Raw genomic sequence first — 17,736 nt, forward strand, 5'->3', positions numbered from 1 at the left:
ATTCTGCATTTTAATTGGGCATTCTAAATTTCTAAATTCTACATTTCTTATCCCTCCTCCATACGTTGGTACTGCTTTGGGAGTCTGTCATAGATATGGAATACGTCGGAGGAACCAATCCCCTCGAAGAACAAGTTACTTTCTTACCTGGTAACGTTCTTTCGAAGGGATGTTCCGACGACATATTACATATCGCTTCCTCCCTTCCTGCCCTACTACAGAATTTCTTATGCGATTGCAGCTTACATTTCCGCAAGGCTTTCTGTGGTCATACTGGCAGAAGATTGGTGCCACACGTTCTGGTGAAAAAACTACAACTGAGACTACGGGCGTCGTGTGTCCTACTTATAACATCCGGTGATGTCGGCTCGACGGAGGCCCTCGAGGACAGCGTATCAACGTCATTGACGCAGGACGAAGACCCCGAAAATGTTCCGAAGCAGCACAGCTGTGGTGATTACCTGTCATAGATATGGAATACATCGTCGGAACATCCCATCGAACGAACGTTCCCAGGTAAGAAAGTAACTTGTTCTTCTCCCCTAAATTCATCCTACAGCGAACTCATCCTCGTTTCCTGAATTTAGAAGACTGGCACATCAACATGTGGGATGCATGGTGCCTATCTGGCCATACTCTGCTCATGGTGAAGCTCTGTCCCATTACCCAAAAGGTTTTCCTGTGCTCTGGTTTCCTTTTCTTGGGGCCTGATCTCTGATGTCTGGTAGACCAAGTATAAATATTTTGCACTCATTTTTTCCATTTTTACAACAAATGGGGTTACTTTGATCCACAATTGTTATTTCCTAAAAAGAAATGTTTGAAGACCTTTTGATACATTGTAAGGGGCTTGTTTAGAAATGTTTTTGTAGTAACGGCACCACCCCCTTTGCAAAGAGGCCGAGGGTTGAAGTAGCATTGTGGCCTGATCCACACTTGTTTCATGTTATGACCTGTATGAGATTGTAAGCCAAAAATTGGGAAGAGTGTTGACTTTGAATTGCCCCTTAGTGATGAGTTTCTCTACTTTTTGTTTTTGAAAGAAAACACTGTTGTATTAACTAGATCCTTTACAATGTGCACCCTCTTGCTTTCCCAATTCCCTGCATTTCTTTTTCCCTAGCCCCTCTTTTCCCATTTTTCGTACTACACTCTCCTTCAAGCTTTTCCCCATTTGCATTCTAATACTACACATTTTTGCATCCAAAGGTACAGTCAATTTGAATTCAGCAAATGAAGCTTGGTATGGCAGCCTTAAAGATTTAATTAAAGATCAGCAAACTGAAGCTGTCTGGGTATCTGAAGGAAAGGTATGACTTGAATATTCTTATTTACCAGCACAAATGACCAATTGCTCTTAAGTATGTGGTTTTGATCAGTTATCAAACTAGAACCTGACACACAATAGGAATATTTGTAACAAACGTGGAAGGCTATTTTGTTTTGATGGATGAAACTGTTGGGCATGAATGGCATCATGCTTTCAACTAGTACTGAATGTCTGCTTATACATGAGCTAATTTCAGGAAGTGTTAGGCCAGTGGTTGTTGGTCTGGGTGGGCCAGTAGGGTGGGCCATGGGACTGGTACAAATGAATGGTTATTGGGGCATACAGGGCTTGAAAAATACACTGAACCACTAGCATAATTGAATGTTATTTTGGTAAAGTGTCCCTCCTGAAATGATTTATGCACTAATTGCTCTGTTTGAGGCTGATCTCCAGTTGTCAGCAGTGCTCCATGTTAATCTCAAGTACCTGGTAGTCTATCTGTTTCACCCTGCCATTAAAGCATATTGGTGAAGAGGGTCTGGGTAGGGTGGGGACCTCTGGAACAGCCGAGATGGACGTGTACTGGGAACAAAGAGGTCTGCTTGTCTGGGGGTTGGCCTGCTTCTACTTTCTCCAAAGGTGAGATTAGTGGAGTGGTCACTTAGTACTGTAAATGGTTAGGACAAAATATATTCATGTGGCCTAGAACTGGTGTAGTGCAATAAAGGTCTTCTCCAGCATGGGGTCTGGCATGGATTCACATGCTCATGAATATTCCCCGTCGTCAGGCTGGGAATCCTCGGTAAAGAAAAAATCAGTATCAGTATCAGTTTCGTTTCTGATCTGTCTTTCGTAGTAGTAACCAATCACTGATCTCTGCGTCATACTGACCACAGCCAATGACTGCCCTCTACCTAAGCCCCGCCTCTGGCAGCCATCTTCAGATGCTTACCACACGTTCAAGTGTTGGGATCCTCGTGCTATTGCTCTCGAGCGTTAGTGCTTTTTTTCACGTTTTTTCTCAGAAAAAATTCTCTTTTTTCGGTCAAAAGAGCCTCAAGCTCCACCGTTTCTTCATCCGATCAACGGGGACCCGTGTCGGATTCGTCTACGCCCCTCAAGGGTGAAGATTTCGTCGAGTCACGCTTTTGTAGGACTCCAGAAGTTTCTCAGGCCCATCTCGGACATGGCCCAGGAGAAGGGAAGCTCGACGCCCGGAAAGCTGTTCAGGGTCTGCCCTGGATGCCAGCTTCAGAATGTCTTTAAGGAGGACGAACACTCCCTTTGCCTTTACTGCCTACATGAGGACAAGACGCACGTGGAGAAGGACTGTGCGTTTTGCGGCAATATGTCGGAGCAGACCATGAAGGACCGCCATCAACGTCTCGCCAACTGGCTGGAAGGAAAGAGCCCGTCAGGCGAGAAGAAGAAGAAGTCCGAGCGGTCTTCTAAGACCTTTGAGGGCGCCCCGGTGACGGGGGTCCAACAGAAGGCCAAGCACCGCAAGTCTGCTGGCACCGGGAGCGCCGAACGGTCGGGCTCTACGGGCGCCAGGCAGGGCGCATCCTCCCCGGCGCCATCAACTACGAGCCAACGCTCTGGCTCGGGTAAGAGGAAGGCCGAGCACCCGGCGAAACTCCTGGAGAGACCCCGGTCGTGCCCTAAGGCCCCATCGGAGGGGGAGCGAGGTGGTGACCCTCCCCCCAAGGAGAAGGCGGTGAGCGCACCTGAGGTGGTGAAAGCCTTGATCCATCCGGCTAAGGCCTTTATCGAGACAGTCGCGGCGGCCCTGGCTCAGCCTGTGGAGGCCACACCAGTGGTGGCGATCTCCCTGCCACCGCGGAGGGAGTCCTCTTTCATGCCCATCGACAGTACCCCCGTGAAACCTCTGACGGAGAAGAAAAAGGGGGGGCAGGAGGTCGTCGTGGACTCGGCCTCAACCTCTGAGGAGTAGCTGATCGAAGTCTTAGGCCACGGCTCTGGCGTGGAAGAAGGCCATCCTGTCGGGAGGGACCCCGACGTGGAAGACGACGAGGGCGTCGAGGATGCCGACGGGGCTCCTGATCGCCCGTCGGATCTCCCTCAACCAGTGCCGCAAGACAACTCGGTGGCCATTTTGTTGGCTATACAGTCCTTATGCTCGAAGATAAGGACGAGACTGCCGTTACCACCAACGGAGGAACCGCTCCCGACGGGGGACCCGGAGCCAGGCCCTTCTGGGAGCCCTCCCCCTAAGAGAAGAAGGATTCATCCTCCACCTCCTTTTCAGCCATCGCGCCCTGTTCAGCCCTCCTCCCCGTCCACGACACGTGGGGATGATACGGGGACTGACACGGCCGCGACAGGTACAGACGACGAGGTTTACGACGAGGATCTCCCGTCGTCACCTCCCACCCGGGCTTCCCCGCCCGACGAGATTGGATCGTTTCACTCCATGATCGCCAGGGCATCCGAGCTTTTCCAGCTCTGCCCAGAAGAGAAGAAGGAAGGAAGGTTTCCTTTACCAACGGCGCGAGACCAAGAGGAAGACGGTCCTCGCTGTACCTCTACTAGACGATATTTGGGATGAGGGCCTCGCCCTCCTCAAGAACCCATCCACGACGCCGGCTAGAAGGGATCGGTACGAGAAGAAGTACCGGGTCCTGGACGCGGCCCCCTTGTGCCTTCGGGCACAGCCGACCCTGGACTCGGTCGTCTCCGCGGCGGCCAGGAAGAAAGCGGGGGGCGCGGCCTCTACGTTAACCTCCCCGCCGGACGGCGAGGGAAAGAAATTAGACACGATGGGACGCAGAGTCATCTCGTCGGCAGCGACGACAATTAAGGCGGCCAACGCCTTGGCTATCGTAGCCCGCTACGACGGGGAGTTGTGGTACAAACTGGCCCCCCTGCTGGACTTCCTACCAGACGACAAGAGGGCGGAAGCCCTAGAGATCTTGCAGGAAGGAGAGGTGGCGTCGGACCACGCCATTACGATTGCGACGGACATCGCTGACCCTGGATTTCGCCAGTTGGGCAACGGCGTGTGCCTTAGGCGGCGTGGATGGCTCAAGGCTACTGACTTCCGTCAGGACGTGCAGACCAGAGTCTTGGACATGCCGTTCGACGGAAACAACCTGTTTGGGAAAACAGTGGACGATTCCCTTCAAGCCATCAAGGCAGACACAGAGACGGCCCGGGCTCTTGGGGTTCTCCAGCAACGGCGGCCGCCCTTTCGGAGCGGCGGAGGCAAACAGGGTGCCTCCAAAGGTTCCAGCGGTGGATTTTCCACCTACCGTCAAGCGGCCCATTCGTCGTCACAGGAAGCTTACAGGGGACGAGGCAAGTCAGGCGGACCCCGCCATCGTCGCCAAGGAAGACAAGGCGGCTAAGCCTCGTCGAAGCAGGACTGAACCGGCCGTGGGATCGGGCCCCCACCGAAGCACCCCGGTGGGAGGCCGGCTGGCGAGCTTCGTCAGCGTGTAGGAGTCCATCTCCACCGACCGTTGGGTGCTGGACGCCCTAGCTCAGGGTCATGCGCTCCAGTTTCTAAAGAGGTGCCCGCGCGTCCCCCCTGTGGCCAGGAAAGAACATCACGTCCCTCAACTTCTCTTGGAGGTAAAGGCGATGCTCAAGAAGGGCGCCATCAAGCTCGTCCCAAAGAGGCTTCGGGCTCCGGAGTTTACTCAAGATACTTCCTCGTGAAGAAGAAGACGGGAGGATGGCGTCCCATCCTGGACCTACGACGACTGAACAAATTCACAAAGGCACAGAAGTTCCGGATGGTCACCCTCCAACACGTCCTGGGTCAACTGGAGGAGGGCGATTTCCTGTCGTCGTTGGATTTGGAGGATGCCTACTTCCATATTCCCATCCTAAAGGGACACCGAATGTTTCTCAGGTTCGTGGTCCAAGGGCGTCACTACCAGTTCAGAGCCCTTCCTTTCGGATTGAGGTCGGCACCCAGGGTGTTCAACAAGTGCCTCGCACCGGTGGCGGCGCAGCTGCGCCGAGAGGGGATCCACGTCTACCCCTACCTGGACGACTGGCTCATCCGAGCAAAGATGAAGGAGCTCGCCATGGAGCACACGGCAAGGACCGTCCAACTACTCACGGACCTGGGATTCTCCATAAACTACGGCAAGTCCCACCTGGTGCCCGCGCAAGACGCACTGTTTCTGGGAGCGAAGCTCGACACAGTGTCGCTTCTGGCATCTCCGTCGGAGGAAAGGACGAGGGCCATCTTGGGCAAGGTGCAGCGGATGCTGGTTGCGGACGCGGCCAGGGTGAGGTCCATCAAGTCTCTCCTCGGAATGATGTCTTCTTGCATTTATCTCATCCGCCTGTGCAGGCTCCGGATGCGCCCGTTGCAGGAGTTCCTGGACGCGCGCTGGATCCAGACGACGGGCAGCTTCGAGGAGAGGATCACACTCGACGAGAGTTTCCGACAAGCGATCCGGTGGTGGGGCACCCGCGCGCATCTGACGGCGGGCATGGACTTCCAGACCCCCGGCCACCAGGAGACAGTGACCACGGATGCCTCCCTGGAAGGGTGGGGAGCGCACACTGAAAATCTGCACGCGAGAGGCCTTTGGCTTCCGACGGAGAAGTCCCTCCATATCAACGTCCTGGAGCTCCGTGCAGTGTTTTGGGCCCTCAGGTCCTTTCTTCCGTCCCTCAAGGGCAAGGTGGTGAGGATCTTCACCGACAACACCACCACCATGTTTTTCATCAGGAAGCAGGGCGGTACCAGATCCTCAGCCCTGTCCAAGGAGGCGCAGGATCTGTGGCATTGGGCCGTCGCCCAAGGGATGTTTCTGGTGCCGTTTCATCTGGCAGGGATAAAAAACACCATCGCCGACTCGCTCAGCAGAGAGCTGCGCTCGTGCCACGAGTGGGAACTACGACAGGATCTAGTGGACCGCCTCTTCCGACGGTGGGGCACACCCCAGATCGATCTGTTCGCGACGGCGACGAACTCCAAGTGCCGGAGGTTCGCCAGCAGGTTTCCCCAGCCGAGGAGCATGGGCGATGCTTTCTCGTTCCCCTGGGAGGGCCTGTTTCTATACGCGTTCCCTCCATTGCCATTGCTGATCCGGCTCATCAATCAGCCCAAGAGGTCACGGTGCAGGATGATCCTCGTCGCACCTGCGTGGCCGAGGCAGATATGGTTCCCGGACCTTCTGGACTTGTCCGCGTCCCCGTCAATCAAGCTGCCAGTGGACGCGGATCTTCTCTCCAGGGAAGGAGGCGCCATCCTCCATCACGACCCGAAGTCGCTGAACTTGCAGGCCTGGCTCCTGCAGCGTTAGAGTTTGGAGGATACGACATACCGGCCGACTGCAGAGAGGTTCTTGCAAAGGCCAGGGCGTCCTCAACTCTTAAATGCTATGGACACAAATGGAAGAGGTTCTCTGTCTGGTGCCACGCACAGAAGATTAACCCTCTACGGATTACGGCTCCCCAGGTACTGCCGTACCTTCTGACGCTGGCCAAGGCTGGACTGGCGCACGCGTCCATCAAGATTCATCTTGCTGCGATCTCCCGATACACCAGAACCACGGGGCGGACGTCTTTGTGGTCTCGTCTGGTGAAAGAATTCATGAAGGGACTGTTCAGATCGTTCCCGCCAGTGAAGGCTCCGGCCCCGGCGTGGGAGCTCAACGTGGTGCTGACCAAGCTCATGGGACCTCCGTTCGAGCCTCTGCACTCGGCTCCGTTGAAGTTCTTGTCGTGGAAAACAGCGTTTCTTGTGGCCATCACCTCCGCACGAAGAGTGGGAGAGATCCAGGCCCTTTCCTGCACGACCCTGTACTTTACTTTTCTTGACACAAGGGTAGTGCTCAGGACGCACCCCTCCTTCATGCCCAAGGTGCCGTCAGACTTCCACCTCAACGAACCCTTGGTGTTGCCTGTTTTCTTCCCGTCGCTTTCGTCGCCGGCCGAAAGGACTTTGCACTCGCTGGATGTGGCTAGAGCGCTGAAGTTTTACATGGACCGCACAAAGTGTTTTCGGAAGACGTCACAACTTTTTGTGAACTTTGGACCTGTCAATCAGGGGAAGGCTCTCTCAAAGGCCTCCATTTCCAGATGGCTCTCCGGCTGTATCATGTACTGTCATCGGTTGGCAAACCGACCGCTGCCTGGCCGTCCGAGAGCCCATTCCACCAGAGCGATCGCAGCTACCCCCTTGCTGGACATCTGCAGGGCTGCTACGTGGAGGTCGACGCACACCTTCACGAAATTCTACTGCGTCGATCGGGATTCCAGGGAGGAGTCCAGGGTCGGCCAAGCAGTGCTGCGCAATCTGTTCGCCTAAGGTGAGCCTGGTGAGGAGGTAAGAATTGCTTAATGTTGAGTTTGATGTAATGCTTAATGTTGAGCCTTTGCCACCTCCCGTGGTTGTGCATGTGTACTGCTATGTATTCTTTATTCATGAGCATGTGAATCCATGCCAGACCCCATGCTGGAGAAGGAACAAGTTACTTACCTGTAACTGTTGTTCTCCAGCATGGGTCTGGCATGGATTCACATGCGAACCCTCCCGCCTACCCCTCTGCGGCTCTTCACTTGGTCATACTGCCACTTCACGTGCTACCAAATCTGAAGATGGATGCCAGAGGCGGGGCTTAGGTAGAGGGCAGTCATTGGCTGTGGTCAGTATGACGCAGAGATCCCTGATTAGTTACTACTACGAAAGACAGATCAGAAACGAAACTGATACTGATTTTTTCTTTACCGAGGATTCCCAGCCTGACGACGGGGATTATTCATGAGCATGTGAATCCATGCCAGACCCATGCTGGAGAACAACAGTTACAGGTAAGTAACTTGTTCCTTACATTACATCAGTCTGTATACCAATACTCCACATCAGACCACTCCCAATGTCCACACTGCTGGATGAACTTCTTGGCTACACAATCTAGGCCTGCATGTGACTAATTACATTTTGTTGATGTCTTATAATAGCATTGAATTAGCCAAAAAAAATAATTCTCTATCGATATATGTATCTTTGGAGTTTATAAAGTTGGACCCCCAAGTGTATGGCAGTCCCAGCCCCAATGTTGGAGTGAGGAAGCATCACAAGGGAGTTGACAAATGAGCAAATTGTCTATAGCAAGTTGTTTATAGGCCTTCGGATGGCAGGGCAAGAAGCTGAGATGTACCTGGTAGGTGTGGCTGGATGTATAGATGAATGGCAAAGGTTCCCTGGACACAGCCACAGGCAGCAGTCTAGGTGGAAATTGCCTGACCCTGAGCGAGGCAGGGATTGAAAATCTCCATTCTTAGGCTGAAAACTCAATGGCTTCAACAGCAAGCACTGACTACTACTGCATGCAGTGTTTTTCGCTGCCAACTATTTACACGTTTGCCTTTTAAACCATATGTTTTCACTGCTGCTGTTTTTGCAGAATTTCATTTTTTTAAAATAAATCTGTATTTGGGGTAGCGGTTTGGGGATGGTGGGGTGTGGTGGTGGGGTAGGTAAATGGGGCTCAGGGGATACCCCAATTTAACCCCTTAAGTGCTATGGGCATTGTGAATCACAGGAATTCCTCCCTTCTCCCCATGGGAAACCCCCCCACCCCCCAAGTCTAGGGAGGTGAACCAGCTCCGCAACACCCTCCCCCTAGGAGCCGAGGCAAGTGGGACCGGTCCTCACTGGGAGAGACTGCCCCTCTGGGGGACAAGGACTCCCGTTCCTGTGAGGAACTCCCTAAAGGATATCCCAACATCACCTCTTATGGAATACCCTACAGAGACTTGTATGAATAAAGAACTATGTGTTACTGTCAGCATGAAACAGTGCATGTCACTTTAAATGGAAAGCTCCATTCAACTGAGACCATAAGGATGAATTAACGAGAGGGACCGGAGCAGGTGGATAGAGAGATATGGAGGTACACCAGGGAAGGCCCACAGCGACATAGTACCTGAGAAGTGAGGAGACTGGGAGGTTGAGAGAGCCTGCGAGTTACAAAATTGCTCGCCTACCCAAAGCCGAGAGCTGGACATGCAGCGTCCTGTAAGCTGCAGAGAACGAGAAACAGAGGGTGGTGTTGGGACCACAAAGATCTTGTGTAGGAACGGCGGTCCCCGGAATTACACCAAAACTACTACGTGGGCGGAACCGCATAACACCCTGGCACCTGAAACACCGGACTGCCGTCCAAAAGGAGGATACAGAGTACAGGGCATTAAAGGGTTGAAAGAAGCCGGACAAGTGAAGAAGAAAACCAACCCCGAACAAAGAAAAGCCCCAGTGACGTTATCCCTGAAGGTAACAGGTAGTGGAGAAAATGGGAGACCCGGAAGGCAGACAGATAATAGTTATGGGACTACTCGTGCTCGTCCCAGTCAAGTTAAACAAAGTTTAACGTGGACAACAAGGGAATTGGAGGATGAGATTGAAGCTATAAAAAGTAAGAAGGAAAACAAAACTACAGGAGAAAAACCTGAAAAGAAAGGCGGAGTGACATATACGTCGAAAGACGGAGACAAAATAGAGAAAGAATATTGTTAATTAAGCAGAAGGTAAGAGAATCTCAAAAGATAATCAGAATGGCTGGATAACATTACCCTGGGAAAAGGGAAAAATGCCCCTTTATAGGAAAAGTAAAGAGGGGAGTAACAATCAGAAACCATTAATCAGAAACAAGATATCAGTACAAGGTCAAAGAGACCTGATTTTGAGGAGAAACGAAAGTACAATAAAGCCCTGAAAGAGTTGCACAACGGATCAAAGAAGTCACAAGAGACTATTTGAAAATCAGCTTTTTAATAGAACCAGGAAGAGAACTTTGCAAGAAGTAAAACCCAGGATTTGGGAGTCATAGTTGTTAGAATAGTGGTAGGGTCAGTTAGGGTTAGTTCAGACTGTGGGCAGATTCTTTGAGACATTCACCGACTACTGACAAGCACCTTAGTGTGTTACATAGGGCACATCCCATAGAAGTTGGGAAAGTTCGACATTAATCTTTTCGTTAATCAAAATAGACTTGAAATGTCTTCTAAAAGTCTGCATCCTCCTTCTGACCTGCCACACCATCTATGTTCGTCCTGAATTCCCATAACAAATCATTGTAGGCTCTGCCCACTCCGGCAGTTAAAAAATGGACAAACGGTGGCAGCAAAAACACCACGTTTAAAAGGCAAATGTTTAAATAGTTTATGACGAAAATGCATGGATGCACTACTACAGTGTCATTGTTGAGAGTGAGAACCCAGAGCAGAGACAGCTGAGTTTCTGTTGGAGGTACTGTACCATAGACGGACTATAAGGAATCTGAGGAAGTGAGAAGGACAATGCTACTTTAACACAGACTTTGGACATAGGGGCTCATTTTGTACATTCCTGATAGGGCAGATCAGAACTGAGGGATTAATAGTGAGGGGCAACTGCATTGGAGCCCAGTACCAGCGGTGTCCCTGGCTGCTGCAACCACAACGCTCCCAGCCCAAAATCCTGCCGCCTTCTATGGGGAGGTGTCAGACGAGTTATCCCTTCAAGTATGGTTAGCTTGGAGACCTCAGACTCTTGGCACATTTACAGTCGTGAATGGCCCTGCTCATCCATTTTCATGAGTGTCTATTGAGCCAGCAGTGGACCGCGGCATGTATAGCCCCTTCTCCACACCTTTCCACCACTGTTGTGCAGTAAGACACAGATCATTAGTGAGTGGCTGCATTATGGGGTAAAAAGAGTTGACTCTTTAAATAAACGCATGCACGGTCACCCATATGAATGGAATTCTGCATGTGCCTGCAGCCAACCATATTCCTTCTGTTTTCATCCTGCACTATTTAGTGTTGATTTTGTTTAATACATCTAAACACTAACTTGCACAGCAACCCCTTGGCCTTGGACCATTGTGTAAAAACCATCCATAAAAATGGACAGCAAAAGGGGCATATTGACACAGATCAAATAAGCCAGAGGATTCCTCAGTCTACCCCTGTCACTAGCAAAGGAATAAGCTCCCAACTATGCTTTGGGATATTTTGAATCTACCTAGAGCTTTTACCCTTTGGCAGGCATTGCTGTGTTTATCATTACTCACTAAGGCTGCCTGAGATAAAGAAGCTGCTAAATCAGCCATCTGATGGGGAATAGCTTTTTGCAGGTTGAGCTGATAACCATCTGGAAAAAGCAAAGTCTGGGAGTTGGCCTACTCCCTGGACATCTTAAGTCTACATCTTTGTAGGACCTGTCCTCTTGTTCATACATAGGATATACTATAAAATCTCATTCTAGGTTTCTTCAAGATTTCCATGGTTTCATCAAAATAAGGAATAAACAAAATCACCTATCAAGTAGAAAAAGGAGAAACCCCAATGTATTCAGGGGTTTCTTCTCCAACTGCTTAGCGGGCCAGAATAAGCAGATCAGAGTCACGCCCGGGCCTAAACCACACTCACTCAGGAGAAAGAAGAGTCATATGTCTGCCTGGAGATAGATCAGCTAGGGCTTCAGGTTCCATGCAATGCCCTTCCACTAAATGCCACCAAACTAAATGATTATAGCTTCACATATCTATCTACAAAGATCACTGAAGGTTTGTGTGTCTTTTTTTTGTTGTTGTTGTTGAAAGTACCATAAAAATAATCCTGCCTTTAGCCCGAGTTCTGCTCCGTAAATTGTAGCATCAGTTATGACCTATCAGGTGGTGCATACATACCCCTGTCTGTGCAACTGGTTAGATTGCATGAGACACGGAAATTGTATATTATCTCAAGTTAGTAATTTACATACTATTCAAACAACTGTTGCAGTCATTTACCTCAATTCACACTTCATCAATGGTATTTAAGACATAACGTTAAGTTGTGCATTTTACCTGACCAGAAAAGGCTTATGGCTCTCTGGCAAACTTACTTCCATTTCAGGGGCCTCCTTTATACTACTGCTTGGTAGTTCCATGTACCCACATTGTTCCATCAACACATTGTACAGTGTGCAGATGGATATTCAGTGGGTAATGTATTGTATTTATTGAGGTTACAATGTCTTTCATTCAAACAACCGCAAACCGACATCGGGGCAATCCTAAATTGGGTGCCACACATAAGAGGGACAGGTAGAAGCATAGGTAGTGAACAGTGGACCAGTGGATGATGAGGAAGAAATGTTACAGAAACTGGGGACGAAGATGGATGGCAGACACAAGTCCTAGAGGACTGTGATGCCGGAAATGCATCTGAGGGACAGGGCCTCTGAATCCTTGTCCTTTTTCTGTTTTTACCGTGTGTTCTGTCATGTTTTCTGCCCAGGAGTCCATGAGGGACTCCTGGCAGTGCAGCTCTCTTTTGGTTTGGTGAACAGACCCATGGGATACCCTTATGGCACCCATGGGTAGGGGTACAACCCTGTGCCCCTAGTGTATGTTTTTGGGCACCTGTGGGTGGCCCACAGAGCAGGGTATGGGCTGGTGGCAGCTCCATGCTAAACTTGACAGGTGCTCTGGGTGTCCTCCATTTTGGGATACCCAGGCCCTGCCATTGGGATCAGTTGATTCCTGATAGAAACAAGATGGCCCCTGTGGCCTCTTGCTTTCTATTGCCTGTTGTCTTGTTTTTCCCAAAGTCCTGGGAAGCCCTGGCTCTGTCCCTTCCCCCTGGCTGGCTGTTGGGTGGAAGTTCCATATATGGTGTTGTTGTGAAGGCCCAGCTAGACTGACTGGAGCCTTCCCAGTGACTGTATGTTATGGGTACCTCCTGTGGGTGGGACCTGGGTGAATGGAGTGTGTGACCAATATACACTCCTTGTTGTGGTTGTCTGGTTTCTGGCATGAGAGACAAAGACTGAGACAGCCCTGCCCGAAACTGGCCTGAATGCAGTGTGTAGTGTTGAATGGCTGGGTACTTGTCCCAATCCACATTCCTTGTTGTGAGTGTCTGAAAGGGAGGAGTGTGGCCTGAATGCACTGTGTGCCTGATTGGCTGACTGACTGCATGAATGCCCTTCTGTGTGATTGGCTGCTGTGTGTGTGCCAGCAGTGTGGATGAGAGACAGAATAGTATATCTGGGGACCTCTCACCACTGGAAATTGTTCAGAAGCATTCAGAAGCTGAGTCTCCACTCAAGAGTAACTGGATTTGCTGATCCTCGACGTCCAGCTGGAAGAAGAAGACTTGCTGTGGCATTTGCTTCGACGGAACTGAAGGTTGTCGAAATCGTCGAGGACTGACCCGAGAGAGGACCTGGCTAGGCGCCCTCTTCCCGTGCTCCGAGGGACCATCGAGCACCGCTCAATCTTCGCCGAAGCTCCCTGGACGCCAGACCATCGAAAGGCTGCCGACCGGAGAAGGGGACTGCCGAGGAGACCGAAGTAAAGCACCCGGACATCGACGCTGTCGAAGTCCATTGCCGTCGACCAGGGTTCGCAGGTCTGTGCAACCGCTGGAGGCCCGTCGAAGTTGTGTTGCCCAGCCGTGGGAACCACTTGACGCCGAGCCGCCGACGACCGGAGCCGTCCGCTCCTTGCCTAAGAACATTTGACTCGAAGGACTCCCTCGTCCGCACCGTCGACCGCTTTTGTCCTGCCGGAGAAAGTCGAGGACGACCAACGCGCCGAGGAGAATCCGCCGGTGGGTTTCCCGCCACCTCACGACCCCAAAGACTCGAGCGACTCGACGCCCTTGCTGGGCTCCCGTCTCTACAATCTTTGCGGTCCAGAACTATTGTCATCGAGGTGCCCCGCACACCTCCGCCTTGCAGGACCCCGACGCCGACGAGCACCGCTCGGACGAAGCTGCCGCCTCTTCGACATCGTTCTACCTCGTTTGTCGACGGACGTTCGACGCCCCGTGCCTCCCGCTTGAAAGGGAAGGCATTCAAGAAGGGCCGTCGATTCCCCGTCGCCGAACCCCGAGGTCTTCGACGTTTCTCGACGCCTCTCGACGATCCGTGACTCCTGCTTTAAAGGGGGTCATTCAAGAAGGATCTGTCGACGCCTCTTCGAAGAACTCGACTCCACCAGGTACATTGGGGGGGTAAAAACATTGTAGGAGAGAATAAGACTGTTGAACAATATATGGACTGGGCTTGTGTTATATCTCTTTATTTTACAGGTTGCCCAGGTGGGGGGATCTCCACACAGAACTGTGTCCAGTAGCAAGGGCCAGTCTTCTGCCTATTGTTTCAACCCTCTGGTATCTCTCCTCTCTCTATTGCTGGTTTCCTTCTTATTGATCCGCGTGCCATTGCTACAGTATTGTGAATGCACTGTTATGAGGTCTAATATTAGTGGTACCACTTTAGAATTGTAGATATTTATCATTATTGGTTTTCCTGAGCACAAAGTGCGTTGTTGTGATAAGTGTACATAACCCTTGAATATTAATTATATAAAGACTGTGTTTTCAGTAATACAGTGTGTGGACATTCCTTTGTGGGGGCTTGGGGATACACTGTACTTAAGAACCAGCCTGCATCACCTCCTGAGAAGCTAGGCCTTGATTGCTCGTCCATTGCTACCACAATCGAGAATCTTGGCTGGGGTCCTCTGTGCCTCTCCTCTACCATATAGAGAGCGGAAGTACAGACCCCCCCACCGGTCTTGACAAGCTGGTGGCAGCGGTGGGATGCTTATGGTTTTAAGACTCAGTGTATAACCGTGCCACTTACAAAATATCCGCACTTTATTAGATTAAGGTTTGGGTGTGTACCAAATAACTGCATTACAGGCAATGGAGCCCATTGCAAATGGTAAATTGACTCGGATGAGCTTAGAGGCTCTCCAGAGTGCTTGTGAAGCCAGGGAGTTAGACTTTGTGGATAAGTCTAGGGCTGAGCTGATAGCTGCCCTGGTGGACTACCAGACTGATGGTGAAACCCTTGATGAAGGGGGGGGATGCAACCAGTGAGGACTCTGCCCCTGGGGTTGTCGCTGAATCTGTTTCTGGGAATGCCACCATTCCTGCTGCCTCTGTTCCAAACCCCAGCAATTCCATGGAACTTGCGTTATTAAGGATGAAATTGGCCTTTGAATATCGCAAGTTGGAAATAGAAGCTGAGCTTAAGAAAGAGGAGCTGGCACAGCAAGTGGAACTCAAGAATAGGGATCTTGCGCTCAAAGACAAGGACACTGAATGTCAGAGAATCCAGCTAGAGAGAGCTAGAGTGGAGACTTCAGCTAGACCAATTGAGAGTGGCAGGTCCCCAGCCACCAAGTTTATGAAAGATTTGGTTGGTGTGTTTGTGGAGGGTTCAGATATCCTCCAATGGATTGAAGCGTTTGAAATGGCTTGTGCAATTCATGATGTAGATAAAAGAGATTGGGCTAAGTGTTTGTTAAGCAGAGTGCCTCAAACTGGATATGACTGTATTCTGAAGCTGAGTGTGGAAGAAAGGGGTCAGTATGAGTGTATGAAGTCTGCTTTGATTGCCAAGTTTGGCAAGACACCTACCCAATACCTTAAAAGGTTCAGGGATTTTAAGAAAAGAGAGAATGTGTCTTGGGTTGACTGGGTGAGTACTGCGCACATGAACATGATGGGGTGGATTGACGGTTACAAGGTGAAAACTTTTGTTGAGTTGTCCCACCTCTTGTTTTTTGAGCATTTTTCTGAAGCCTGTTCACCAGAGCTGCGTCAGTATGTGGCTGACCAGAACATTTTGGACCCCTTTAAGCTGGCTAGGTTGGCTGACAAGTGGGTCTCCCACCGGGTGTCCCCTAAGGACTCCAGTGGGAAGGACAAGGACAAAGAAAAGGGGACCTCTCAGAAAGCTGAGGAGTCCCAAAAGCAATCACAGTCGGGTAAACCAAAACCTTCCTCTCCTAAGACCCAAAAATCTAGTGGGGATAAGTCCTCTGTGGGTGGGAATAAGAGTAGTGGTCCACCTGCTGCAAAGCAGGTTCCCAGTGGTTCCAGTACCGTACCCCGCACTCCTGGCACTTGTTGGGATTGTGGGGCTCTGGATCACAAAAGGGGTGACCCCAAGTGTAAAGGTAAGGCACTTGGAGTACAGGCTGTCAGCCTGACCTACCCTTACCCCGTGGCTGAGGTGGAGGCCACTGTCCTCCCCTCCTCTACAGGAATCACATTTGGTGCTCCGGTAGAGATTTCCTTAGTGTCCCTTGGGGCCTGGGACCAGTACGCAGAAGTACTGGCAACTATCCCGCAGAACACCCGTAGGTTTTTGAGAAGTGTCCTCTTGAATGGCCAGCCTTCTACTGGTTTGAGAGACACTGGGGCAAGCATGACCGTGGTGGACAGGACCCTGCTCAAGCCAGAGGACTATGTAGGTGCTCCTCTGAGAACCACCAGGTTAGCTGGTGGGCCTCCCAAATTATCGCCTGTAGCCCTAGTCACACTCATGATTGGAGACAAGACAGCAAAGCTTCCTGTCCTGGTTCAGGACAATGTCCCTGCTAACATTCTGTTAGGAAATGATCTAGTAGAGTTGGGGTTGATCTCGGATGGTCTTCCCATGACTGCTGCTGCAGTCACTAGGTCACAGGTGACACCGGGTCTGGCTGTGAGTCAGGTACCCGAGCCAAAGGCGAGGCCTAAGGCAAGAGGAAGGAAGACCAAGAAGGCCACCTCTGTGGAGGGAACACCTTCTCTTCCTGCTGTTCCGACAGCACCCATTGGGATCCATGCTCCGGACGGGCTGGGTCCAGTGGAAAACCCAAACTCAACTCCTGTGGGAGAAGAGACAGAAGACTCTCCTGTGGGAGAGGTTCTCAACCCGGAGGATCATCCCGACCTTCAATGCTTGTTAGCTGAAGGGGGACCCTCCCGGGCAGACTTCTGTAAGGGACAGAGAGAGTGCCACTCTCTCGAGGGCCTGAGGAAACAGGCCCTGTCCCAGGCACAAGGTGAAGTGCCTAGGACATTCAAGATTTATTGGGAGGGTGAGCTCCTTGTTAGTGAGCCCACTAAGCCCGAACCTGGTGCCCGCAAGAGGTTGGTGGTACCCCAGGTTTACACGCCCTTCCTACTGCAGTTGGCGCATGAGGTGCCCTTGGCTGGTCATCTTGGGACCAAGAAGACTAAGCAGAGGCTCTCTGCCCATTTCTACTGGCCACGGATGGGAGTAGAGGTGGAGTCCCACTGCAGGACCTGCCCAACTTGTCAGTTGTCTGGCAAGACTGGAGGCAGGGTCATTGCCCCACTGCAGCCATTACCAGTGGTTGGCACACCATTTGAGAGGGTGGGCATCGACATCGTCGGTCCCCTTGACCCTCCCACTTCAGGTGGACATCGGTTCATCCTGGTCTTGGTAGATCATGCCACCAGGTACCCTGAGGCAATACCCCTTCGGACTGTTACTGCCAAGGTGGTTGCCAGGGCTCTCCTGGGCATTTTCACCCGTGTTGGATTCCCCAAGGAGGTTGTCTCTGACCGAGGATCCAACTTCATGTCTAGTTACATGAAAACCATGTGGAAAGAGTGCGGGGTAACCTACAAGTTCTCCACCTCTTACCACCCCCAGACCAATGGTCTGGTTGAGAGATTTAACAAAACTCTCAAGGGCA

At 51.2% G+C, this 17,736-nt stretch overlaps 1 protein-coding gene across 7 annotated transcripts in view; it reads left to right on the plus strand.

The window, feature by feature from the left end:
* LOC138510254 (tight junction protein ZO-2-like) overlaps positions 1-17,736 on the plus strand; it is a 1,104,514-nt gene that overhangs the window by 962,978 nt on the left and 123,800 nt on the right. For all 7 annotated transcript variants that reach the window (XM_069625778.1, XM_069625777.1, XM_069625773.1 and 4 more), the window contains one exon: positions 1,210-1,310. In XM_069625778.1, coding sequence (XP_069481879.1) covers positions 1,210-1,310 — 101 coding nt within the window. The remainder of the gene's footprint in view (positions 1-1,209; positions 1,311-17,736) is intronic.

This window comes from Ambystoma mexicanum, chromosome 6p, assembly GCF_040938575.1.
Source record: "Ambystoma mexicanum isolate Mex_15411 chromosome 6p, UKY_AmexF1_1, whole genome shotgun sequence".
NCBI lineage: Eukaryota > Metazoa > Chordata > Amphibia > Caudata > Ambystomatidae > Ambystoma > Ambystoma mexicanum.